The 26,817-nt window shown below is 34.1% G+C and overlaps 1 protein-coding gene across 1 annotated transcript in view; it reads right to left on the bottom strand.

Moving 5' to 3' along the window:
* DACH1 (dachshund family transcription factor 1) overlaps window positions 1-26,817 on the bottom strand; it is a 426,163-nt gene that overhangs the window by 215,576 nt on the left and 183,770 nt on the right. Inside the window, exon 2 of the mRNA XM_059378140.1 lies at window positions 24,957-25,072. Within this exon, the coding sequence (XP_059234123.1) occupies window positions 24,957-25,072 (116 nt within the window). The remainder of the gene's footprint in view (window positions 1-24,956; window positions 25,073-26,817) is intronic.

The raw sequence follows: 26,817 nt of genomic DNA on the forward strand, positions 1-26,817 counted from the left end.
GAAAGAACATACTCCTCTGCATTTACTCCCAAGTAAAAAACATTTGCCCCAGCATCAGCTGGTTCTAAAGTCAACACAGGGCGTTTACTGAGCACTAAAAGTAAACTCTAACAAAAGGACCACAAAGGCAACCTAAGCCTGGGTGAGCCAAGATTGTCTATGAGTTCAGTGCCAGCACTGCTCCCTGATCTGTCATTTCCTCTTATCTCGGAAGGCTAGTTCGCTTTGCAGTGGCAGAGCAAAGGTGGGCCCAGCGCCATCCAAGTCCCACAGGCTCTTACCTACGGTAATGGCTACACCTGACACCTGCAGTTTTCTTGCTCGCAAGGATGGCATTGCCTTCCTGAAGCTTCTCCTTCTAGTGCTTTCTTCCCTGATATGCTTGAAATATTGGAACACGAAGCCTGCAAAATCAAAGTCTTAGGTTGACCATCCCTCTCCCTATATATCTTCTATTTATCTATTCACACATACTGAGAGATTACTGTCTTAAAAAGTAAACTCATGTCAAGTATCTACTATCATCTTTCAAAATGCTACTTTCCCAGAATTACAAATAAAATGTAAAAACTGACAAATGACATTAAGCTGTCAGAAAACATGAAAAGAGCCACCGCTTAGAAAGTACTGTGTGCCTGGCTATAGTAAGCCCTTTATTAACAACTGTACTCCATCTATAGGATGTGTAGTGTGTGTATGTGTTTACATAAACGTACGTACACACATGCTCTTCAGGAAGAGGAGAATGAAGTGGAAAAGGGACAAGGAACAGCCCAAGATTATACAACTAATAAACGGGCAGTCAGAATTTATACTAGATTTGTCCAATTCCAAAGTTCACACTCGTAACGACTCCACTTCAAGTAAACCAGAAGACGGACTCCTGAGTACCACATAGAAATGTGCACGCACATAGAAATGTTTGGGACCTTAAGTGTTCAGAAACGTTGAATTGATGAATTCACTTCAACCTCTAAGTCTGAAATGCCAAAATGCTGGCCATTATAGCACAGAGTGATTCCAAATATATAAAGACAGGAAAATTAAGAAAATTATAAAAGTCATTCTGACATAGTATAAAATAATAAAAATGTCTCTTTGATAGGGAGATGGGTAAAAAAATGAAGGAAGACAGGAAAAGTTGGAGGCTTGTCTGCTGGTAAGAAATACCTCCTACACTGCCATGTATACATCTGATTTTTGGTGGAGCTGTATTTAACATTGATTTTTTGGTGTGAAATGTGGTCCCTATCATAGCTTCGTCTACTTTAAAGTTAAAGATGCAAAACTAGAAATTTTCCAGATTGCTCAATTGAGACAACTGAAAACAACATTTCAATTCCCTTGTAGTCTCCCTTGACAGCTCTGACAATTACAGACTCTGAACGTATTAGTCCTCACACACAGCACACAGATCGGGACGCTATGCTGTCTTATTATTATTACTGTTAACTACTTCATGAGTAAAATTTGTCTGCCAATGAGATTGTGATCCCTTGAATATAAAAAGGAAGATCGAATTTGCTAAACTCTTCACTAAGGTATAACAGGTAGATCTAATCTAAACATTTAAACATTTAAATATTTTCGTCCTCTGAAGAGCAGCAGCCTTGAATAAGAATACAATTTCATTTTTTCCCCTTCTTCTTTTTGCCTTAGTTTGTTGAGACAGGAATTTCACTCACAATCCCAAGAAAACTTTATTAACTATCACCCTGGTCTTAATTAGTCAGTCAAAGAAGATAAAGGTAATAAATGAAAAAATCTGGAAGGGTCACAATTTTTACGAAGCACATAAATAAGGAAGAAAAGTTAAAAGCAATGGTAATAATTGGTCAATAATTGAAAGAGCCTGATACTTCCATGACATTCTTCAAAGTTTATCATTAAACTTTTTAAAATTAAGCTATTTGGGATTTAGGATACGGGTCTTCATTTAGAAGCATACTGTTTTCGCCTCTCGGCTTCTCATTTGATTCGGTCAGTTTCGTGTTCTCTTCGACCTCGCTGGCAGACTACTGTAGTCTTGTCTTGAGTGTGACTTCATTAGCCATGTTGCTCCTTGTTCATTTCCCTCTTTATATTCTGTATTCTTTCTCACTGTATGCCCTCCTTATACTTCTGTTCCACCCACTCTCTTGGTGACAGATCGGGCAACTGTCACAACCTTTATTTTCCTTAATTTAATCATCGGTCCATGACTTTTTTCCCCTGCCTACTAAATAGAGATCTGGCCAAAACTTCCATTTGTGAGTAGATAGCGCCTTACTTACCCATGGGAAAACAGCTAACCCAACTGCCTTTTTAAGCCGCCAGTCTAGGTCCAGTCTAAATTATCTCCGTCTGGTTTATCTTACCAATCATTTGAACACATTCTGTTGATTCTTCTCTAACAAACCTTGTTTTTCTTTCCAGAACTTTTTTTTCTCTTTTATTTGTCCTTCCCAAATATTGTTTTTAAATTATAAATGTTAGTTCCCTTACATAAACTGTCACTCTATCTTTTTAATGCTGACAAATTAGCTTTCCCTTAAAAAATCAAAACATCTTTCTTTCCCCAAACACTTCTGAACAGTCAGCATATTTATGGGAAAGAAGATGAGCTTCCAAGTCCTACATAGAAGATCAAATGCTGCTTCTACTACTTCTTAGCTATGGATCCTGGAGCAAGTTACTAACTTGACACTTGGATGCCTTATGTTAAAATGGGGCTCAGTGCAGGCAGTAGAGAGGAGTCTCCTGAGAATGGAGTGAGAGGCAGGATATAGCATGACTCCTAGTCCAGTGCCTCGTATATGGCTGGCCTTCAAAAAATGTGTCTCCTTATCCTTTTTCACACCTTCCTGAGACGCTCATTTGGCTTTCTGGCACACACAGACACTCACATATATAGTACAAAATGTTATTATGCACAAAATCTCAAAATAATTAACATACAGGTCTACCTCATGGGTTTAATTTAGTTTCAAAAGCCCACTTACAAACAAATAACTCTAGACAAAGTCAATAAAAATGTATTTAGATATCCAGTCCTAAGGGGGAAAAAGACTAACTTCGATTAAAAACTCTATCACTAAAATGAATGGGTTCAATGGCTCAAAATAAGTATTTCCAAATCCTAATTCTGGGGTCTTAAAAATGGAATATCTGTGATAGAAGTCCCTGAAAGGTATTGTATTTGAAAACATTGTTTGATAATCATATCAATTTATTCTACCAAATAATAAAATTACATCATATGAACCAGTTCTTAGGATATGAGAGTCGAATATATATATTTTTCCATTGCATATTATGCATCATATATGTCTTATGACAGCATCGAACTGATTTGGAAATTGAATAATCAAAATTCAGTGCATATTTATAAAATGTCTATCAAATAATAGTTATTTATTTTAATCTCCTTCACTTGTCCTGAATATTCTTTTCATGCATGAAATAGTAGCAGCAATATATTTTAATTGGATCATTAAAATGTCTAAAACTTACACCACTTATTCTAAAAACTGGAAATTCTGCAATGAAGAATAAATTTGGCTGGCATATTTTCACTTTCTGAAGGGCTTAAACCAAAAAAAGTATGTATCATTTCAAAGATTTGGGAGTCTCTAAAACGTCTCTGTGAAACAAGCTCACAAATATTTCCTTGATAAATGCTCACATTTTTAATGTTTTAAATATTTTTTTCAAATTCAAAACACTTTATTTTTCTTAAGAGACAAACCTAATATTAGCCCCGTTTTTCAATTAGGATGTCAAAAATTTTAGGAAAGTTCATTAATATCTTTGGGGATATAAGCAGTGCTTTTAACCAGAGTATGAGCTTCTTAGAACTATAAAATAATGGAAGTTACTGTATTTCTGTGTAATCAAAATTAGGAAACAAAGCACGTATTTAGAACATACCTGAGTCAGAAATTATTTTACATGATGAATACTCAAAGGGTGAGAGAGAGGGGAAAAAAAGGAAGAGGAAGGAGAGAGACAGGAAGGGGAGAGAGAGAGAGAGAGCCCAAGAGTAAGAGAGAGAGAAAGGAAAGAAAGGAAGAAAGAAGAGTAGGTGTACATACCACTTTTTAAAAACTTGAAATTCAAAGATGGGGCATAATCGTATTTTTTAGTTACTAAGGAGGGGCAGCACACAAACTTTCCAGCAGATATTGTTACATTAAAGCAATTCCAATGCTGCAATGAAAGGTTATATATTTGCAATGGAAAGTTACTTGAATTTCACACCGTAGAGCTGTTAGTGGTAAGTAATTATACAACTGGATTTCCAACGATGGAGTCCCATTGCTGTGCTTGTTCCCTTCCCAGTGGAAAATACCTTGTGAAGCAAAGAGTGGCTAAGGGATTCAAGAGGAGGAAAACACATACCATAAAATATAATTAAAAATTGTGGAGGCTGCATATGACAAGAATAACCATAAAAAACAGATACAAACCAGCTGGCTGTTAACAACTTCTGAGTTATAAAAATCTTAAACCTGCTGTAAAGCACTCAATTCGATTTACATAACCACAGAGCTGACATTCCTTTTAGGCTCCTCTGTTGGGGATTATTTTGACATGTTTTAAAGCAACATAAAAAGCAACTGTGAAAGGAAGACATGTATCATCTTACACAGGAATTCATTCCTGCCTTAAGACTGGACTCTCGTACTTTCATCTGAACCTCTTTCCTTGAACTGGAAAATATCTTTAATGGACACTGGCTGTCTGATTTTACAGCATTATTTTTCGGATGCTCGTATTTCTAATAACATCTATGCCTTCTCTGAGTGTGTTGTGTATTTGAGGCGCCGGCCTCCCACAATTTCAGCTCAGTGGTATCCATCCAAGAACTAATATCTGTGGTCTATAAGAAGGGAATAATATTTTGGTCAACCATGACTGAAACAACTATAATTTCTTAGGAACCTAATGATGCAGACAGCATTCTACAAAACTAACATAGCTTGCTGTAGGGAATTAAAAATAAACAAAATAAAATAAAATCAATCGTACATTGAGTGAAGTTTTGATGTATAAGTACTGGCAGCCGAAATTGCCCAGAGCACAAAATGAGCTCTGCCGTTTGATAATTTGCTTGATTCACTATGTTGCTACATGCAGGGCATTTTATGCCTGACTTATATTTAGTCCAGTCACCTGCTTAATGTTAGAAGGGTTATAATTATATACAAGGGTTCTGACCATATAGCATGTTAATACTTAAGATCTGACACAATATATGTGTATTCGTTTGAGGTTTAAACATTAGAAATATTTTTACTAATAATTTAATCTACAGTTATAAATCACGAACTATTCTATTTCTACTAAAAATAAGGTAAGGTAATATTGGGGCATGAGAAAGTAGTGGCCCCTTCAGTGAACACCATGGAAAGAGCTGAGGCGCCGAATTATGGTTTCCAGTTTTTACTCCGCCATTTCCTAGACCTTCTGACCCTGAACAGCAAACCTGAGGATGATTTCCTCCACTGTGCACTGACGTTTTGTTAGATACCACTAAAAGCAGTTGGGGGTTCATATAGAATATAGGAATGCTTAAAAAAAATAAGAACCCAAAATGAATCTTTAAGGTAATTTTCTATTTTCTGTGTCAGCCACTTTTTGTTACATTGGATGGCCTTAGCAGTGATAGTAACCCCCTTAGGTCTTTAGCTGGTGTGATTATTTAAAACCAGAAATTAGCCTTAAGAAAAACAGGGAAAGCATATGAGTTTGGTATGGAAGAAATAATAATGGATTTAATTGTAACCATTGACAAGTTTATAAGGACAACAGGAAATTCAAGTGCAAACATCCAATACCTAAGTGATGGATATAAAATGGTTTGGAGAGAATTGCGGATAATAGTGATGATAATAATGAAAAAGGACATAAGATCACTATAGAGTGTAGGATATAAACAGTGGAAAACATAAATTTAAACATCTCTTCATAAGTTTTTACTAATTGTTTATTATAAAGTATGACATACTTTTGCTACGTTGTTGTATCTTGAGAAACTGTGAACTTAATCACTGGAAAATGCCTTAGCACATAGAAAAATTGACTTCCTAAGACCTTTTAAATTTAATGTATTAGGTGAAATAGACTGTTTTCATTCTTTTGTCACCTGGATCTGTCAAAGAATAAGTTTAAGTATCAGGAAAGAAGAATGAACATTACTTAAAATGTGCATTGAAATGTTACAGCTATTTTTGCACAATAGAATGATTAATGAAATATTACTCAAGTAGACAATCATGTATAAAATTGCTCAAATTAATATGTCTAACTATGACTTAATCAAATCTGTGTATTTCAGATTTCAAACAACTAATTCAACAACTCTAGTGTTTGTACATAATATTGAAAAGGAATATAAACTTGTGCAACTTGCTAGACTATATTTCCAAAATAAAATATCAAATGAAAAGTTTTAGGCAAAATGACTCCTTGAAATTTAGGTTTGTGGGGTTTTTTTTTTGTCAGCATACTGAATCTTAGTACTGATAATAATAAGAATACTTAAATGTAAACAAAAATCCCTCTAAAACATACCTGGGAAAGAGTAGTCAAGGCATTAAATTAAGGCATTTAAAGATACTGAAGTCAGGTAGTCCACACGGTTTTCCAATGAGCTAATGTTTGGAACTTACTTTTTTCCCCCCATAAGCCTTTCTCTTTCACGAATGACAGTCATTTGTCCAGTCCTACCTCCGAGAACAATAGAAAATTAATCTGTTTCCTTGTTAAATATCCAAAGAGTGACCATGCTTCCCCTGAGCCCCATTTCTTCTCTAAATATCCTAATTTCCTCCAACCAATCTTAATAACTTCCACTTCTGATTACACAATTTGGACCAGTTGTTTTCTATCATGACTCTTTAAAACATAATAACCATAAATGGACACAATACTGTTGAAATGGTCTAGGCAAGTGAAGCTGCTGTCAAAACAGTGTAATATTTAGAACTCATTAGCACCCTCATAATTTGTCAAATTTAAAATGAACTGAAGTGAATCACCATATTGGTAACAGTACATTATGGTTTTATTTGCAAATGCAAAAAAAACATACTTAGGTTAAAATTATCAAATGTAATTGCTGAAATATCCAGGTGGAATGGATCGGTGAATATGATGTTGTTGTTATTTTTTAAATCATGATCAAATATAATAGCCTAAATGGACACAGTGTTGCTGATAAGCATGCAAATCTGTTGCATAACTGATTTAGGAGACAGACTTAGAGGTCTGGTTAACAGTCTAGAGCAAGAAAAATCAGTGCCAAAACTTAGTCATCTGAAAAATGGAAACCATAATAACTACCCAAAGACGTATTATAGGGACTAAATAAACTAATACATGTAAAAGGACTTGATAACTAAAAAATAGGAAATCCCAGTAGATGATAACAATTACTAATACTATAATGATCTGAAAGTTACATACTCAATCAGCCAATGATTGACTTGAATCTTCAGTCATATCACTATGAACAATGTAAACCCCATCTCTACTTTTTCACAAAAAAAAATGCTATCGAATTTATTTTTCACACACTTTTGTTATACAAATGAATTTTTGAGTCAAACCAAAGCCACATCCCACAATGATGACAATGATCATCCCCTTAACCTGTGACTTTCTCTTCCTTTTTGGAAAACCTATAGGACTTTTGTGTAGCTCTTTTGGCAATTAACACTTTGTACCTTCGATTACAGTTTATTGAGTGGCAATATCATTCATCTTTGTAACTCCTAAGATTCATGATAAATACGTGTTGAATATATTAATGACCATTTCTAAGTATACATTACACAAATGACTTCTGATACAGTTATGTTTTATGATAACAAATATAACAGAAATTTACTTCAGATTAGCTGTGAGTGTAAAATACTATGACAATGTATCCCTTATTTATTTAGGAATTAGCGATCTCTGTGAGTGTGTGTGTGTGTGTGTGTGTAAACTCTCCAACTGAGAAAAGTAGATGGAAGATCTAAAATCAGAAGGAGCAGAAACAATAATCCATGAACATTAATCAGTTATCTTTCGCTACTTTGTTTCTCTAATCAGATTTTAGCCTCTGCTAAACACAAGGTTTTATTAATAACCTTGACCTTTACCTGTTTTAAATAAAAGATAAGAATGAAAAGGGAGGGGCACTTGGGTGACTCAGTCAGTTGAGTGTCTGACTTTGACTCAGGTCTTGAGCTTGGGGTTCCTGGGATCGAGCCCCTCACTGGGCTCCCTGCTCAGCAGGAAGTCTGCTTGCCCCTTTCCCTCTGCCCCTCACCCTCTCTCCCCATTTGTGCTCTCTCTTAACTAAATAAATAAATAAATAAATAAATAAAGTCTTTAAAAAGAAAAGAAAGAAAAGGGGGAAAGGAAGAGGAAAAAGCAAAAACTAGGTCAAGAAGCTAACAACGCAGGTTAGGTAGTCAGATTTGGTTTCATTACAGAGAACATGGACAGATTAACGCAAAAGTTAAACGTCTCCAATCTGAGGGTTATTGGAAAAAGGATTCAAGGGTTAAAAACTAAATAATTAACACAAACTATTATGTCATTGAAATATAGGGAAATGTTCGCTCAGAAATTTAAGGGAATTGCCAATGTCGTACATATATTTAGTGGTTAAGTTAATCAAGGACCCCTATGCCCTTAATTCAGAGCCCAGTTTTTTTTTTTTTTTTTAAGATTTTATTTATTTTATTTGACAGACAGAGATTACAAGTAGGCAGAGAGGCAGGCAGAGAGAGAGAGGAAGAAGCAGGCTCCCTGCTGAGCAGAGAGCCCGATGCGGGGCTCGATCCCAGGACCCTGGGATCATGACCTAAGCCTAAGGCAGAGGCTTTTAACCCACTGAGCCACGAGGTGCCCTTAAGAGCCCAGTTTTATAGATTCTGAACTATCAGATACTCAAATTCTACTGGATTTTTAAATTTCTTATAGATAAGAAATAGAGAATCTGGTACTTTAGTTGTTCATTTTTTTAAACCAACTCATCATTCACTTGTTAATACTTGACATGATTTGCATGGTCATCTCAAATAATATAGCCATGCAGATTTCCAAAGAGAGCAATATGGAAGATTCATTAATACTCACATAATTTTTCAAATCTAAAAGGGATTTAAGTGAATTGCTTATTGGCAACAGTACATTGAGGTTTTGATTCTCAGATGTAAAATCTTAGGTAGGTTGCAAGTACCAAATGCTATTGTTAAAAGTCTCCTGTGTGAGGTAGATTGGTGAATACACGTCAAAAAAAATCATGATCAAACCTGGCACTTTTGTTGACAGACTTTGTAGTGAGGTCGAAGGTGTAATTAGGCCAGAAAATTACTTTCTCACTACTAGAATTGTTCCCTTCAGGTCTTGAGTTATCAGTCCAGAAAATTTCATTAAACACTAAATTCACTTTAAGACAACTGTCAAAATTAAGCAGAGGTGAGTCAAGTCAAGGTCCTAATATTCAAATCTTTCATTCAGATTTTTCAGGTTTAGTGTAAAATAAAAAATTCTATAGTTTCATTTTCCTATGACGACTAAACTTTTTGTGAATTTCAGAAACAACTTTTCCCCTCTTTTGCAGAATGTAGAGTTGAAATGTAAATGTAAATGTTGTTGATGTAGAGTAAATGTAAATGTAGAGTTGAAATGCTTAGTAGCCATAAATTACTGAAATGATTTCTATGTTCACTGAGATCTTAATGTGAAATTATAAAAGTTTCTGTATTCACAATTATTATGGATACAATGCAAAGAGGATAAAGAAAGAATCAGAAACTAGGTTCTAAAGATTGATATGAAACTTGGAGTGATTCTAATGATGGAATTGTGAATTCATTATATTTGCTTTAAAATAATTCCGAGATGGGGGGCGCCTGGGTGGTCAGTGGGTTAAGCCTCTGCCTTCGGCTCGGGTCATGATCTCGGGGTTCTGGGATCGAGCCCCACATCGGGCTCTCTGCTCAGCTGGGAGCCTGCTTCCTCCTCTCTCCCTCTTTGCCTGCCTCTCTGCCTACTTGTGATCTCTTTCTCTCTGTCAAATAAATAAATAAAATCTTTAAATAAATAAATAAATAAATAAATAATTCCGAGATGGTTACAGTGTATTTATAAACAACTGGTTTGCCACATTTTGAAAAATAGTAAGACAGGATACATTCTTGTACATGTTTAGCAGGCAGGTGAGCAAGGACTCAGTAGTAACAACAAAAAGGAAATACATGTCACATGACATACTGGAATTATACTTTCCAAAATGTTACAATAATAACTTGAGAATTAAATTAGTAAAATACAGCTTCAACAATTTTGCCAATTATGAAAGAGTTCCATGTTTGATAAAATATAGGAAAAGGTATTTCTATAATTCTTGGAGTCAGCATCTACACTAAACTGCCCTTGGATGCTAACTGTTATGTTACTTCAACAGGTGATTTATCATTTACACGAATAAGTAATAACACAGAGATTTACTATAAATAAAGAATAAGGCAAATGAAGACTCAAGAGAGTGAATGATAAATAAAAATTAAGAAAATTTTTTTCAATTATAAAATAGTATGCTTAGTACTTTTAGGTAAACTATACTGTGCTTAAGTATTTAGAAAGTTTAGAAATAACTTTAATAGCATAAAAAACTTGCTAGCCAGTTAACATTACATTATTTAGCAAAGTTCAATGTCCAAAAAAAGAAAAAGGATTAATAGGTTTTTCTAGAAACACTTAATAAAGGGATAGCCAAGTTCTAATTATCAGTCATAATTATGTTTGAATTAAAATCCAAACATTGTGGCTTATGAAGCAATTAAGTTTGATCATGAGTTTTGAAATATAATTTTCAACATCTCTCACTCTACCTTTTTGCTGCCTCCTAAACTAAGCTTACAAATCATGGCACTGAACAACTCTTTAAAATATAACTATTTTTATTATATTTCCTTACTAATATTTTTTCTTGAGAGGGAAAGGGAGAAACAAGAGGCAGAGGGAGAAGGTTGGAAAATCTTAAATAGGCTCCATGCTCAGCACGGACACAGGGCTTGAACTCATGACCCTGAGATCATGACCTGAGCCGAAATCCAGAATCAGAGCCTTACCCAACTGGCCTACCCAGGTGTCTGATAACTATTTTTTAAATAGTACTGAAGCTTCCACCCAGTATTAGCAAAGAAATTTCATCAAAGGCAATATTATAACATAAACTAGTAAGCATAATGCTTAAAAGATTTTGATTTATGTCCAATATGCTGGACATGAAAAAATACTGTGTTGTGCTGTGTTGTGAAAATGTTTTCAAATTAAGCATGTTAGTGGAAGTTTGAAGTGTTCTGCAAAGATTTGAATCTATCCCTAAAAAAAGGTAACTTTATTTCAATTCATCTTGTTTCAACTGTGTTCAAAATATAGGTGGTATCTGAAGAAATTATTTCATTCTCTGGAAATGATATGGACAGAACAGGGAAAATAGGGTTTATAATTATCCAACATTGAGTTCAAACCCGTGAGCTCCTCTCTTCAATTTGACCAAGTTACTTAAATTATGTGTGCCTTAGTTCATTTATATGGAAAATGGGATAACGAATACTTCCTTCATAATTTGACAGGAGAAATAAATAACATATTTAGGAATTAGCAAAGTTCCTACCATGTAGTGGTTACTCAGTAAGTATTTGCATGCCTCCTTATTTTAACCAATTAACTATATTGACTTATTAAATTATTTTTAATTTAAAAATGTTTTGCCCAGATACTGAGCTAGTAACTGAAGATAAAATAGTGAAAATTATAGACATACATATTGATTCCATGTATAAAAATAGTTGAAACTTGTCAGTAAAATGTATATATATTTGAAAAGTTGGATTTGTTTTTCCATTGGATAATATGCACAAAGTCTTATAGTAAATCTACATTTTAACTGCAATTATACCTCTAAAAGAAACATAACAAGAAGTACCATATAGATAAGTTCAAGCAACTATTTTGAAGCAAATTTCAAATATTTTTTCATATACAAAAATGGTCTTTTTGTATGCGTCTTACATCTGCAATATGGCAATGGGTCTTCCATGCCACATGATTAAGATAAATTAGGGGGCGCCTGGGTGGCTCACTGGGTTAAGCCTCTGCCTTCAGCTCAGGTCATGATCTCTGGGTCCTGGGATGGAGCCCCACATTGGGCTCTCCATTCAGGAGGGGGTCTGCTCCTCCCACTGCCTGCCTCTCTGCCTACTTGTGATCTCTCTCTCTCTGTCAAATAGATAAATAAAATCTTTTAAAAAGAGATAAATTAGAATAAGGTTTTCAAAATGTTTTCCAAAAATTTAAGCTCTCTTTGAATGTATTCATAGGATTTCCAAATGTGTTACTTTAAAAATGGATATTTCCCTTTAAGAAACCCATGCTAACTTATAGAGGAAATAAGAAATCAGTTGAAAACGTAGTGATCAGTAATGAAAAGATGACATAAAATATGTCAAATTAGTGCAGAATTACACATGCTTATTAACATGGTGCTTTAGGAACAAAACTGAGACTAAGTAAAAAATGAAATAGCTGCTAATGGCAAATTCTAGGCACAGTTGTTTTTTTTTTTCAGATAGAATGGTAATAAATATTTATTTGTAGAAGACTATAACTCAATATATAAACACTATAACTCAAAATATTCAGCAATACTTTGTGAAGATCCACTAAAGAAACAGCAGAGCAGTACACTTGATTCTTTACATTGCTAGGATCTCATTTTAAACATCTCTGATTGTTACAGATAAAAGAAACATGGACAGATAATGGTAGTCCGTGTCACATGTGTTTAATTATGATCCTGAAATTCAAGACATTAATGCCTAGGAACCCCAGAAGCAATAGATTTCCTTGAATTCAGGCCAAGAACAACAGCAGTCTAAGCAAAATTAGCTGGATGGACAGTTGACACATTCAAGGGAAAATGAATATTACTATTGAGAATATCAGATAGAGCACTAATGGGAGGGATGATACTGACCACTTTTATGATCAATTTAGAAAATTTCAAAAGCAGCAGCCTGCCTGTTTCATTAAAATAACAATATTGGCATTTTGGGGAAGTTCATATTTCTAAGATGTTTACCTTCTAATAGTTTCTTTCATTGGTACATACAGTATTTTATTATAGATGATTGATGCGAAGCTCACTGTAATGTCAAAAATTCATAGAATATTATTATGTCATGAAATCCATGCCGAGAAAGCAATTGCCGTTATAAATCAAAAAGACAACTCATATGGACAGGTCATATGGTAACGGGTTCTCTTGGAATGCTATCCCTGAATGTAATTTATTCAATAAGTAATTTAAAGGTTATATTTGATGAGATGAATCTCATGCTCAAATAACTTCAAAATACTGTTATATTATAATCTTAAGAAATTAATTTTCTTGAAAGTAGAGATATTTGCAGTTATAGTCATCTGAATCAACATGAACCCATGCTATTCTTCTCAAAGTACTCCCCCGAATATAATTCCCTAGGAGTTCATTGATAGAAGATAATAGATAATAGAGTGTTCTATAGTGTTCTCTATAGAGTACATTTATAAAGCGCATTTCCTGCTTTCATAGACGAATGAAGGTATCCAAATAGAAGAGGAGATTTTGAAAACCTTCACAATGCTGCATTCTCACATTCAGAAAACAGTTTCCAACTAGATGTTTTAATAGAGAAAAGGACACCTCAAAAATTGACTTCTAGTGAATCATGAATTACTAAAGGATTAAACACTTCATTTTAATATTAAATACTATACATGTTTAAAGAGAATATTTGTGATATAGCATCACATTTGTAAGTCTAACCAAAATAGCAACTTATAATTTCAAAGCATTGTGGAAGAGACAGAGTTTTACACCCCTTTTAATCCTTCAAACCTCAACACTTTCTTTAAGTCATATCCTTATATCCCAGGAAGCAGAACCAAATCATTAGAAAACACCTATTTTTAAAAAGGAGTCTTTCCACATATCATTGCATGTCTTAAATGAAAACTGATGGTAATATGTTTGATAAAATTATATTCTATCAAAAAACTGACATAAAAGACATTTCAGTGAATGAAATATCAATCACAAAATTCAATATACCATCATGATCAAAATGTAATCATTGACATAAGAGGATTTTACTGGGAGAAAATATCTTTATTTGAGGTAATTCTAAGACACAAAAACAATTTTTTTAAAAACTGAGGAAATGATTATAATCTGAGATATTATATCTGAGATATACATATATATATATGAGAGAGAGATAACTGGTAAGCTATTTGGAACAAGGCATAAGTCCTGTTTTGAAAATCATCATAATAAAACTAAATATCAGATGACACCTTGCTCTAAAGACTTTGCAAAGCATTTTGCGTTACATTAGGTTCTTCACAAAGTCCCATCAAGTAGGAGATATGGAGGACCTTAGGATGTTTGGTTGATGGGTGATAAAGTAATTCAGAAGGCAGCTTGATGTAGGAAAATAGCCAGTAAACTGGAGTCAGAAGACTTGAACTGAAAACTAATTCTATCACATAATAGTAAAACTTTGAACAAGTCTCTTAGCACTTTTTTTTTCCTCTTCCAAATTGACATCTGAGGTACCAATACCTGCCTTGTGATAACTGAACAAATGAGGCAGGTAGTATTAACCAGGTCACACTGCTAACAAGTGCTGAAGAGAATGAAATCCAGACTTTTCAGTTCTAGGTTAGGAGAAGCCACATCATAATACCATGTTGTTTTGAAAATACGTGTCCTGTAAAAAGAATCAAAACGTACTCATTGTATTCCAACACCAACAAAGATAAAAATTATTAAATCTATAGTGGTCCTCTCAAGGAATCAGGCTTCTGGTAGCTTTAGTTAAAAGTAAAACAGCACAAAGATCTTGAAAGAGTTTAGTCTACTGTGTATATATACCCTTAGCCATATATCAACAAGTGAACATGATAAAAAGCTCTCACATTAATTATGCTGACTACTTCCTTAATGAAGTGCAAAAGTGTTTGTGTAATCTGATTCAATTTATTGAATTAGGTTACAGTTTTATCATTTTGAAAACCAGCTTCATTGTTTACTTTACAGTATATGTCAATTCATTTCCAACAATTAAATAGCACAGCATACAGCTGTAATCAATTCAAGGCAATCTCCATTTTTAAGGTCTACTACCATTTGTAGCATGCATATTTCTGAAAGAAAATATCACAGTTTAAATATATAACTGTAGCAAAGACATTTCCTATCCATAAAGCTTATTCTGCTCACAGATGAAAATTTATAAAAAGAAGTCATTGTCATTAAGTCTCAAAAAGTAAACATGTAATAAAGAATTTTAGTGTTCTCTGCAGAGTACATTTATACGAATTTGAATAATTTGCCAAACAGATTTTCTAAGCTGAAGCTCTACATTTTTTAAAGTTATCACTTTTTTCTCAAATCCAGTCGTGATGATATGAGCATAGAAAATCAGCAATAAGGGGCACCTGGGTCGCTCAGTCAGTTAAGACATTAACTCTTGATTTCGCCTCAGATCATGATCTCAGAGTCCTGAAATTGAGCCCCGTGTCAGTCTCCGTGCTGGATGTGGAGCCTATTTAAGATTCTCTCTCCCTCTCCCTCTACTCTCCCCCCTACCACCATCATTTGTCTGTGCATTTTCTCACTCTCTAAAAAACCAACCAACAAACAATCAGTGTAATAATAACACCTGGATCAGCTGGTTCAATTACAATAATAATACTTTATCTTTCTCTAACTTCATTTTCAGAATATTACTATAAACTGTATCAATTGACATTCATGGCAATTCAATGAGAAAAGTAATTTTGATATTATAAAAACATTCTATCAATGAAGGAATGAAGAATCAAAACATTTGACTTAATTATTACATATTTTAAAAGTAGTGTGGTTGGAGGGTGCCTGGGTGGCTCAGTGGGTTAAGCTTCTGTCTTCGGCTTGGGTCATGATCTCAGGGTCCTGGGATCAAGCCCTACATTGGGCTCTCTGCTCAGCAGGAGCCTGCTCCCCACTCTCTCTAGCCTGCCTCTCTGCCTACTTGTGATCTCTCTCTATGAAATAAACAAATAAAATCTTTAAAAAAAAAAAAAAAGGTAGTGTCATTGGAAGATTCCTATGATTTTTAAGAACTGATTCCTCTCCTGGAGACTTTACTTTTTAAACTGGAAAGTCAAATCAAAGTAATTTATGGTAAAGGTCAAAGTCTTTCATTTAAATCCCTTTAAGAGTTCATGTCTTTCTACTATCATTTGTGATGATCTTTACTGGTTAAAATAATACCATTTTTTAAACTTCTGGTTCCAAATACTACTAAGGCAATAGGATTGCCATCTTAAAAGTAGTTTTTTAAAAACAATTTTTAAAACAAAGTATATAAAAATATAGACCCAGAAGGATAGATATCTTTTAACTAGAAAGGCTCCATATCAAGTTTGGAAAAATAATTCAAAGTAAAATGAAAAAGAATCATGAAATTTTAAAATTAGAAGGGAATGAGACAGTGTTACTCGATCTACCTCCCTCCAACACCAAATCACCTTCAAATTTCCCTAACAGTGATTATTAAGTTAGAAAATGGATGGCTGAGGTCAGGGAGGGAGATAATTTCTTTTTTTAACTATTACTCTTTTGTACCATGAACACTATGGCCTATAAAAATTAATTAAATATAAAAACTATGGCTAACAACTTTTCATCCCTCTTTCTGCTTGAACTCTTCTGTCAATAGGGAAAGTTAAGGTTTCATGAGTAATAGGTTCTACTCTTAGATAGTTCTCCACGTAGCAAGGCTCTTTCATACGGAAGCCAATGCAGACCTCTCTGTAATTACTGTACATCAGTTAGATTTCTGTCTTTAAAAGAGCACCATGTGAATCTACTTTATCATCCACTTTCAGATTCTCTGTAAGTCGGCTTGAGACTAGATATCACCAACATTTCCAAACCCCTAGCATCTAGACTACTCTCATAATGCTTGCCAGTTTGTCAAGATCCTACTAAAAATTGTGGTGTCGTGACTGAATATAATATCCCAGATGTCACCCAAAGGGTTGAGTAAAACAAGCTTGTTGTTTCTCTCTCCTTGGACTTTATATTCCTGTTCAGTTAAGCTTAGGTTTATATTGGTGCTTTCAAAAGTTTTATCATAATGTTGGTTTATATGATTACATAACCAAATAAAATCTTTAGGTGCTTATCAACCAGAATGTTTTCAAATCAGATCTTAGGTTGATTCATGACCAGGGCAATGAATGTTTTAAGAGACTGAATGCAAGGCTTTATTAATACTGCTGTCTTTCTGACATTTGTCAAGTGCTCTTGAAATCTTTGATCCTGTCAATACTTTCAGTGAGCAAGTCTACTTCTTTACAAAGAAGAGTGTGAAGTTGTAAAACTTACCCCAAAATGCATGCAGAAAATATCTCAAAAGTCCGACATGATATGGTTAAGTTCTAAATAACAAACCAGGAACACATCATTAAGGGAAGGAGTTGAAGCTTTGAAGTTAGCCTCAGAAAGGAAAGTATATCAAAGACAGAGAAGGAGGCTGCACAAATAATTGTTTATCTTGCTTTACTTGACTTCATTCTATAGCACTTTTCAGAGTATTCAAAGTATATCTATAGCAGAATTGGTTGTTTTTCTTTAATGAATAATATTTTTATGTCTTCGTTCTCTTGATTAGGGAGGGAACCAGGATAGTAACAGCACCTCCTACTGGGCAAGAAATCACAGCAAACAACAAATGACGTGTCATAGGTGTAACCAAGGGATTCGAACACTGTCTGAGAATCTCACATTAAATGGAGAGTCCACAAAGCCCCAACTAATCCACACACCTTCCACTATCATAATCAAAAGTTGACTCAAATCTCATTTGCTTCACTTAATGTAAGTAAACTTCTCTTCTGTCGAAGGAGGCATCATGTTACTAAAAAAGAAGCAAATTATGTCTCGCGATTAGTCAGTTAAAGATATTAGCAACTTCATTGCTTCAAATCGACTGAGAGAAACGTGTAAGTAGATTATAACTCATACTATGGCCCAGAGTAGGCATGTAGGAACACAGAACTCAACAGAAACTTGGAAAAGAAACAAATTAGGGAAGAAAGGGCTGTCATTTTCTTCTAGATTAAGTAGATAGGAGGCCTGTCCAGAAGTCTAATAATATGTGGTTACTTAATTAAATTTAAAGATAACAGATCTTTGCTCTAAAAGCTTAGAAAAAAAGACATTTATGAATTTCTATTATGCAACTAATAGACCTGGGGCGTATGGTGATTGGACTGAGATGCTTGATTCTAATGCATATTACAAATTTAATAAAGTAAATATATTTATTATATAGTTCCTCACAGCAAAGTTGTATGTACATTTAGTTAAATTATGAGCTATATTTTATTTATATATGTGTTAAATGAATTCTATATCAAGATACTGTGGGCACAATGAGGATTCCAATCCTTAAGAGCAGTATCATACAGTATATAATATGCAGGAATTTTAAAGACTAATGAGTTCTGTGTTGCCATTTTATTCCCATAAATATTGCTTCTCTAGAGTATCAAGCTGGAGATTGAAATTTCACCAAGTGTCAATGATAATACTTAAATGTAGCATCATAACCTAGAAACAAACAAATAAAAGCCTCCCATTGACTTAGTACACGTCCTTTAGGTTCTACCCTCTGAGTCTTTAATCTGGAGCCTAACCATGCTTCATAGGATTTTGAAACTACATCATATAACACCACTGTTTAAATTTGTAACTTGGAGGCATAATAGTTCCTCTCAGAAATCCTTTACTAAACATGTATTAGCCATATTCTCTGAACAAATATTTATTTTCAATATCTGCTCTGCATCAAGTGCTATTCTACATGCTGGGATACCCCAGTGAACAAAAATCACAAAATCTCCCAAATGCATATCTATAACATCACCCTTTGGCCTCTCAGAGTATCTCAATCAGTGACTTGCTCGATGTGGTAAGCTAATATGACCCCCAAATTATGCCCATATTTTAATGCAGGGAACCCACAAATGCCACTTTATATGGAAAAAGATTCTGCAGACGTGATTATGTTAAGGATCTTGAGATGAGACTACCTGCCTGGATTTTCCAATGAGCTCTAAATATGATCACAAATGTCCTTACAAGAGAGGCAGAATTTTAGATGCCTGTGCCTGCGCCCACGCACACACATACATACACACACCAAGGAAAAGAGAGAAATTAGAGTGAGGGAACTACAATCCAGGAAGAAATGCTGGCAGTTACTAGAAGCTGAGAGTCAAGGAACGAACGATCCCCAAGAGCCTCCAGAAGCAGTTTGGTCCTGCTGACTCCTTGATTTGGCTGACTGATACCAATGTTGGACTTCTCCAGAATTATGAGAGAATAAATGTTATTTCTTTAAGTCACCCAAGAATGGGATAATTTGTTACAACAGCCACAGGTAACTAACAAAGTATCCAATAGAAGTTTGAAAACTTAGTAAGTTGTATGTTAAAGTCCAGTGTTTAAGCTGGCCTTTCAAAAGGAAAAAGCAAAAAGGAGATATTTCCTTTTTCCCTTCAAGAAAAATGTAAAGGGAGCATGCATTAAATACATAAGTTAAAAGCACTACCCTCAAAATGTCTAGTGATTAAACTTCACAAATGTTGCCCACATAGAGATGTATGAAAATGCATGTGTACTCACACTACATAACATTAATGGTTTAAATTGTTTATATCATATTTACTCTTTGAGTAAAGCATTCTGTAAATCGTTATGTTTAATTTATTAGTGCAGACAATCAATCCACTCGTGGCTATTTCACTTGTGCATTTTTCAGTTATCCTTACTTGTGAGTCTCCCAAAAAATACAATGCATCTGTTTTAATAAACTTCTCAACATACAAGGCACATGTCCACACTATGAGTTTTCTCCCCAGAAGTGGAAATGTTTAATTCATTTAAAATGTTACAAATGCTGATATCTCAAAAAGTGGTAGTTCAAATGTTGTTGCCAGCTAGTTTAGTAGCATTTATCCAGAAAAATAAAAATATATAAACTTTGAATATACTCCTTTGAATTATAAATACACATAAGGATATTTTCCTATCAACTTTTTGTTCTTTAAGAAAAATGTTTCAGTGGGATTAACTCTGGATTAACACTGTCCTGGTCTAGTATTTCTCCCAAAATGATAACTTGTGCTTAGAAGTTCTTACCCTTTTAAGCATAATGCATGTGTATTTACAATTGCTTTCTTTAGCTTGAATGCATATTGGTTATATGCCTACAAGGTCACAGTGAGAAAAAAGATATGTTCAAGAGTCAAAACTATAAATTGTTCATTCAATTTGCATAAATTTAAATTATTTTTTCTTAAGTCAAATGTAGATATTTGGGACTCACCAAGCTACTTCTTAATACTTACATAATATTGTATTTCAAAAGTAGTTTGCATTCTGCCCTAAAGATAAAAACAGGAAGTTGGCCAAATACACTAGCCAAATTGCATTCCTGGCACAAGAGGGGAATGTTTAGAATTCCTAAATAACTCTTTCCTTAATTGTAAAATACACATAATTCTATAAAAAGTATGAATGTTATTGGAAGTCTGTTGCTAGGATAAATTTATTCCAAACTGGTATTTGTTATCAAAAATGATTTATGACATGTACTCAGTCCAAATAAATGTAGAGAGCACTACAGGAGGCATTGCGTTGTGAGACTCTACAAAGAGCCTTCTTTCTTTCATTAACTTCCACTTTTCGTTGCCATGGCATCCTGTGACAACCATAAATTTTGGAAATTATCACCATCTGCCCACGCCCCCTTCTAAGGTTACACACAAGCCCACTCAAGCAGCCAAAATAACAAATAAAATCTTGATAGGCAATCTTAAAGTTTTTCTTTTAATTATAGATACCTAAGTACATAATATTAGGGCTGGGAATATACTTTAAAAAAAAACAACAACATAAAGATAGTCTTTTGTTGTTGTTGGTTTTTTCCTAAGAAAACAGATGCCTGCAGGAAAGATCATCATTTAATTCCAATGTTCAATTGTTGAAAAGAAAACATGATGATTAAGAATAAATTGAAAGAGTTTTATAAATTTGTCAAAATTAATAAATTTCCTTTTCACAGGACCAATTTTGGCAATGTCAAAGGTAGATTTGCATTGTTTATACATTTCAAATGGTAAGACTGGGAGTCCAAAAGTACGGGTCAATCGTCACAAGTTACAGTTTAAATCTTAGAAAGGATTTGAGATTTTAAGGGCAGGAGTTGTTTCTTTTCTTTCTTTGTTTTCTTGAGGCTTAAATGCTTGTTTGTTTGTTTCACTAGTTTTAGAAACATGATTTCCAAGCTTCTTAAAGATACCGATCTAACTATAGACTCTTGGAAATAAATTTTTAAAATTCCAAAGCCACAGGTTAAAACCATGGTAGAAACATCATCAAACTAGTTTGCTTAATACCAGCAAAACTGATATGTAACTTCTTCATCATGTTTAAAAAAATAACTAACACACTTCACATTCCCCATCTTAGGAAGAAAAAAAAATGTGTGTGTATGTATATACGTGTGTGTGTGTTTAAAGTCACAAATATAGAAAAGAAAGTAGCAAGTAAAAAAAAAAAAGTCCTGGGAAATAAAATTCTATACATTCATAGTGGATTATGTTCCCTGAATACACTAAATTTTCCTTGGAAGAAAAGCGTTACACTCTTTTAAGAACTGTAAGATTTCTTTTAGACCATTAGATTTTCAGTTAATGTTTCAAGTGAGTAAACAGTCCAAGGGATGGAGGTATTAGTCTGTGTTCAACTAAAATCTAAACTTCTCCATCTAGAAAAATTCTATGCAGAAAGAGCAATCACACAATATATTAAGATAACAGCATTCATATGTAACAGTCAAATTCCTGGCAGGTACAAATCTATGGACAATCTCTGAAAGTTGAAAGTAAGTGAAATATACATCGAATTTAAGAAACAAAACAGATGAACACAGGAGAAAGGAAGAAAAGAGAGCAAGAGAGAGAGAGAGGGAAGGAGTCAAACCATAAGAGACTCTTTTTTTTTTAATTAATTTTTTATTTTTTATAAACATATATTTTTATCCCCAGGGGTACAGGTCTGTGAATCACCAGGTTTACACACTTCACAGACCATAAGAGACTCTTAACCATAGAGAACAAACTGAGGGTTGCTGAGGGGGCGGTGGATGGGAGGAGGGCTACAGGCATCACGGATATTAACGGGGGCACTTGTGATGGGCACTGGCTGTTATATGTCCGTGTTGACACAAATTCTACTCCCGAAACTAGTATTACACTATATGTAAACCAACTAAAATTTAAATTAAAAACTTGGAACAAATAAAAAAGAAAGTAAGTGAAATAGTAATAAGTAAAGTCATGTTCCCCATGTCTTAAAGTCATTCGCTGGGCTCTAGAGAGCACTGAACTGTTCAAAACCTACTTTTCAACCCATTTTGCTCTCATGATTGAGCCTCTGTTTCCTCATCTTTTTCTAGAACATGACTCTTTAGGGTCTGTATCAATATAATGCTTAATAAGCTTAAAAGAAATTCTGGTTTCTGGGTTCACAATATACGAGGAAGAACAAAAGTAAACAAACAAAAATATGAGAACAGGACAGCAATTGAAATACATAAAATTGATCCTACTTCAAAAATAAATGTTCCTGGGGCGCCTGGTGGCTCAGTGGGTTAAGGCCTCTGCCTTCAGCTCAGGTCATGATCCCAGGGTCCTGGGATCAAGCCCCACATCGGGTTCTCTGCTCAGCTGGGAGACTGCTTCCCCCTCTCTCTCTGCCTGCCTCTCTGCCTACTTGTTATCTCTGCCTGTGAAATAAATAAATAAAATCTTTTAAAAATTTTTAAAAATTAAAAAATAAATGTGCCTAATAATGAGTCAAGTTTAAATTATCTTTGGTGTCTCTGTTCACCAAACCAGCGAAGTATGTAATATATTTCAGAAAGGGGTCTATTGAAAATAACTAATATTTTGATTTTCAGTTTGGGCATATGATCATCAGTTGTTTAGAAATTTTACTTACCCTGAGGTTACTCTTTGGTGTTAACTATGTGAGGTATTGCTATACTTAGACTGTGATAAAATCATCTTATTTCCTCATTACTTTTGTAATGAACTATTTATTGTCTTCCCCTTGAAATATTAAATGTTGGCAGACAATTTGGAACCAGATCTTCCCTATCTTAATATGAATAAAATCTAAAATACTTTTCACCCATAAGATACCTGCAACACAAACTTTTCAAATACAGAATATGACTATTAAAATGATTTTTTAATCCCCATAACACAGTTCACTGAGAACTTAATTAAGTCAACAATTCTTTCTTCTAGCACACCTGAGTCTTTCAAGCATAAAACATGAACAGTTAAGATTTTAGTTACATCTAGCCTATGTGGTACCAAAAAAATCGCCAAATTTTCAGATCAGGAAGTTTTATCTACTTAAATAATACCAGTTAAATTTAACAAAGCACTGTCAATTTCTTTTCTGAATCTCAAATTTGGAATTAGAATTTTAGCCAGTAGAATTCAATCACTTGAGGAACATGACTAATTAAACACATGGAAATGATGATACTCATTCTGTAACTGGGTCATTTTCAACTATTGATTTCATTTATCTATGTCTCAATTTTTCATCTGCAAAATTAGCATAAAAATACAACACTCCGTGGCACTTAAAATAATTTGCTGCTAAGTATATACCATGGTACCTTACTGAAAAAAATTAAATATGTAAAATGAAGAAATAGTTTCAAATTCAGCTCAACAGATGTTTGATAAAGGTCCACAAAGGTGAAAGAACCATTCAGATGTTCTCACAAAAATAAAGGTGAATTAAAATTGTCATACTTTCAAAAAGCTCTCTACCAAATATGAACTATGAAATCAGGTTATCCATGATAGTATCATAGCATAGAGAAAGAGAAATGTAACAAAATAAAAAGAAAACACTGATATGGGAATTCAGAGAAAAGAGGAAGACTCTCTCCCCATCTTGCCAGCTTATCCTTCTGTATTAGTTTGTGTTAATGGCGATTGTGTTTATACATATATCTCCCCAATAAACTCCTGTGATGGTAAGAATGAATACAAGTGAAATCATGACAATTATTATTTTAATTTGCTCATTGGTCTGGATGAAACACGGAAAGTGGGCAAACATGTGTAAGTAAATTAAAGCCTCAATGAACACATCCAAGTGGTAGAACCAAATGAGTTATTTTCATATCTAGTGCATTATTAAAGTTATTGATGGTGTGGAACTTATGCAATCAGGACTATTTTTTCTTTTCTTGAATGTTTTTAAAATTCTGGAAATGAACATCTTTCAGAGGTTTCTAATGGAAATGTATTCACACTATAGTTTGAAAAAATAGATATTTTATTGACATAATTAGTCTTGTTTGGATGCGTTTCAATTTTTTTCAGAATTCTTCTGAATGAAAACATAAATTTAGAACCCAGAGACCTGGGTTTGAATAACCACTAACAGTTATAAGCTAATTGACCTTGGGAGAGTCACTTGACTACTTACCAGGAAAATATGGATAATAGTTTGTTGTTTGAAATTAGTGAGAGGATTAAGTAGAATCACTCCTAGCACGGTGTTCAATTTAGCTTCTTTCACTTTATTTTAAATAAAGAAATGATGATAACCACAATGCAAATTTGCAAGAAATTCTCATCAACAACACAATATTAGTGTGTACAAAACACAATTGATGAGTATAAATACCTATGTAAACATACATACACACATATAAGAACTATGGCATCGGCTGACTTTTAATGTTTTTGTCATAAATGGGTAGTATTCTTACCTGTTGGTGGGATTATCCCAGGAGACATGAGGCCAGGGACAGAATGTGGCATGATATGAGAGTTCTCTGGAGAGGTGACACTTTGAGTCCTCTTAGGAGGCCTTCCAGGTCTAGAACTGAAACAAACAAACAAAAAATTTTTACAATTAAGCTGTTGTCTTACACATCATTTCAAAGTTGTTTCAAGTGGTAACATGGACTGTAAATAAATTTGTTTCAAGGACGGTTGCTTTTGCAGTTAGATGTAATAGACTTCCATCACTAATTAGATTACATGCTGAATTCATTTTCCTCATTGAAGATCAGCCACTCTTGATGCATAATTCATAGCCTGCACCTCGTTACCTGCTTCTTCATATTAATATCTATACACAGTTTGAATTGCCTCGTTTGCATATGCTAAAGTTCTGCATGCAGCCTTCAGCACGAAAATTATGCACTAACTTGTAATAATTATTACAGTCAGCCTGCTATTGATTTATGAGACTTTTAAAAACCAAATATGTGTAGTACTTGTAATGAATGATATTTTAAGGTTCTTCAGGAAATTAAAAGGCAATGGCTGCCTAAGGAAATGTTCTGCTTGTTTGATTTAATACTACAGTTAGCTGGGAGGTGGAATGAAAGAGTGATTCAGACCTATAGCACATTTTTCGATGATATGTTTTATTACTTCGCACTGCTAGCCTGATATCTTGATGATAAATGACAATACATATCTAATGTGTGAAAAGGTCTTGCAATTTCTTTATTTTTTGTCATTTAAAAGATAAGTCAAGTTATCATTTAACCCTATTTTATTTAAATGAACAGCCCCACTAGGTTGCTTTACTTTTAATACGCTAAAATAAATTGGAAAGGCTTAGGATTATTTGCAGGACATCGCTGAGAAACTGCCAGTGTAACATCTTATATCTGCCTTTAGGATACATAAAAATACATCGTGTTTGTGTTTTAGTGGTACTTGTCCTTTATATACTTATTGCATGAAATTAACTTTTAAAATTTTAAAAGCACAAAGCATAAGGTGAAAAGGAGGTAAGGGTTTGCTATTTTTGCATAAGAACAACATGAAGAATACAATGTTAGCAATTCTTGAAACAAACACCCTTAGCATTATGTTTCTCCTTTCTGTGCCTGTATCATGAATATGCTTTTATGAAATGCTTTTCCATCATATGGCCAGTATGTGCCTAGACATCTCAGAACCACCGGAAAGAGCCTTCCTAAGTTCACATTTTCATGTTACCTCAACTGAGATCCTTTGCCTCATCAGAAGAGTCAAAGATCTTGCCTTTATTATTTAGTGTAAGTAATATATGTGATCATTTAACAAACAATTATTAAGCACTTGTTGTTTCAAAGCAGTACGCTGTGATTTCAATCACGGTGTCCACTGTGATTAATTTGGGAGAATGGGTTCTTTAGCTTTCAGGAGTTTATGCTTATGCCTAAGGGGGACAATCTGGTGCATAAATAACTATGGCATACACCAGAATGCGCTAAGTGTCATAAGAAAGTCACAAGCTGAATACTAATTGGAGGTTAGGCTAGATGATGATACTTCCATGTAGAGGAAAGCAAGATAAGATTTCATGGCAGTAGAAGCATTAGAAGAGAATTCTGCAGGAAGAGTTAGGCAGCTATGGAGAGGAAAAGAATGGAAGAAAAGTGTGCTCCAGTGAGAATATGAGAGATGAATGGAAACATGACAATGTATGAATGTGCAGGGTTATCTCCAATGAGCTAAAAGAAGTCAAGGAAGAGGAGGAACAAAGATGGATAATACCAAATTTACTGCCTGGGTCAGAATCCTGAAGGGCTTTGAACCAAAAGCAAGGAGACTGTGAGTTTGTTTTGC

Source organism: Mustela nigripes, chromosome 15 (genome assembly GCF_022355385.1).
Source record: "Mustela nigripes isolate SB6536 chromosome 15, MUSNIG.SB6536, whole genome shotgun sequence".
Classification (NCBI taxonomy): Eukaryota; Metazoa; Chordata; class Mammalia; order Carnivora; family Mustelidae; genus Mustela; species Mustela nigripes.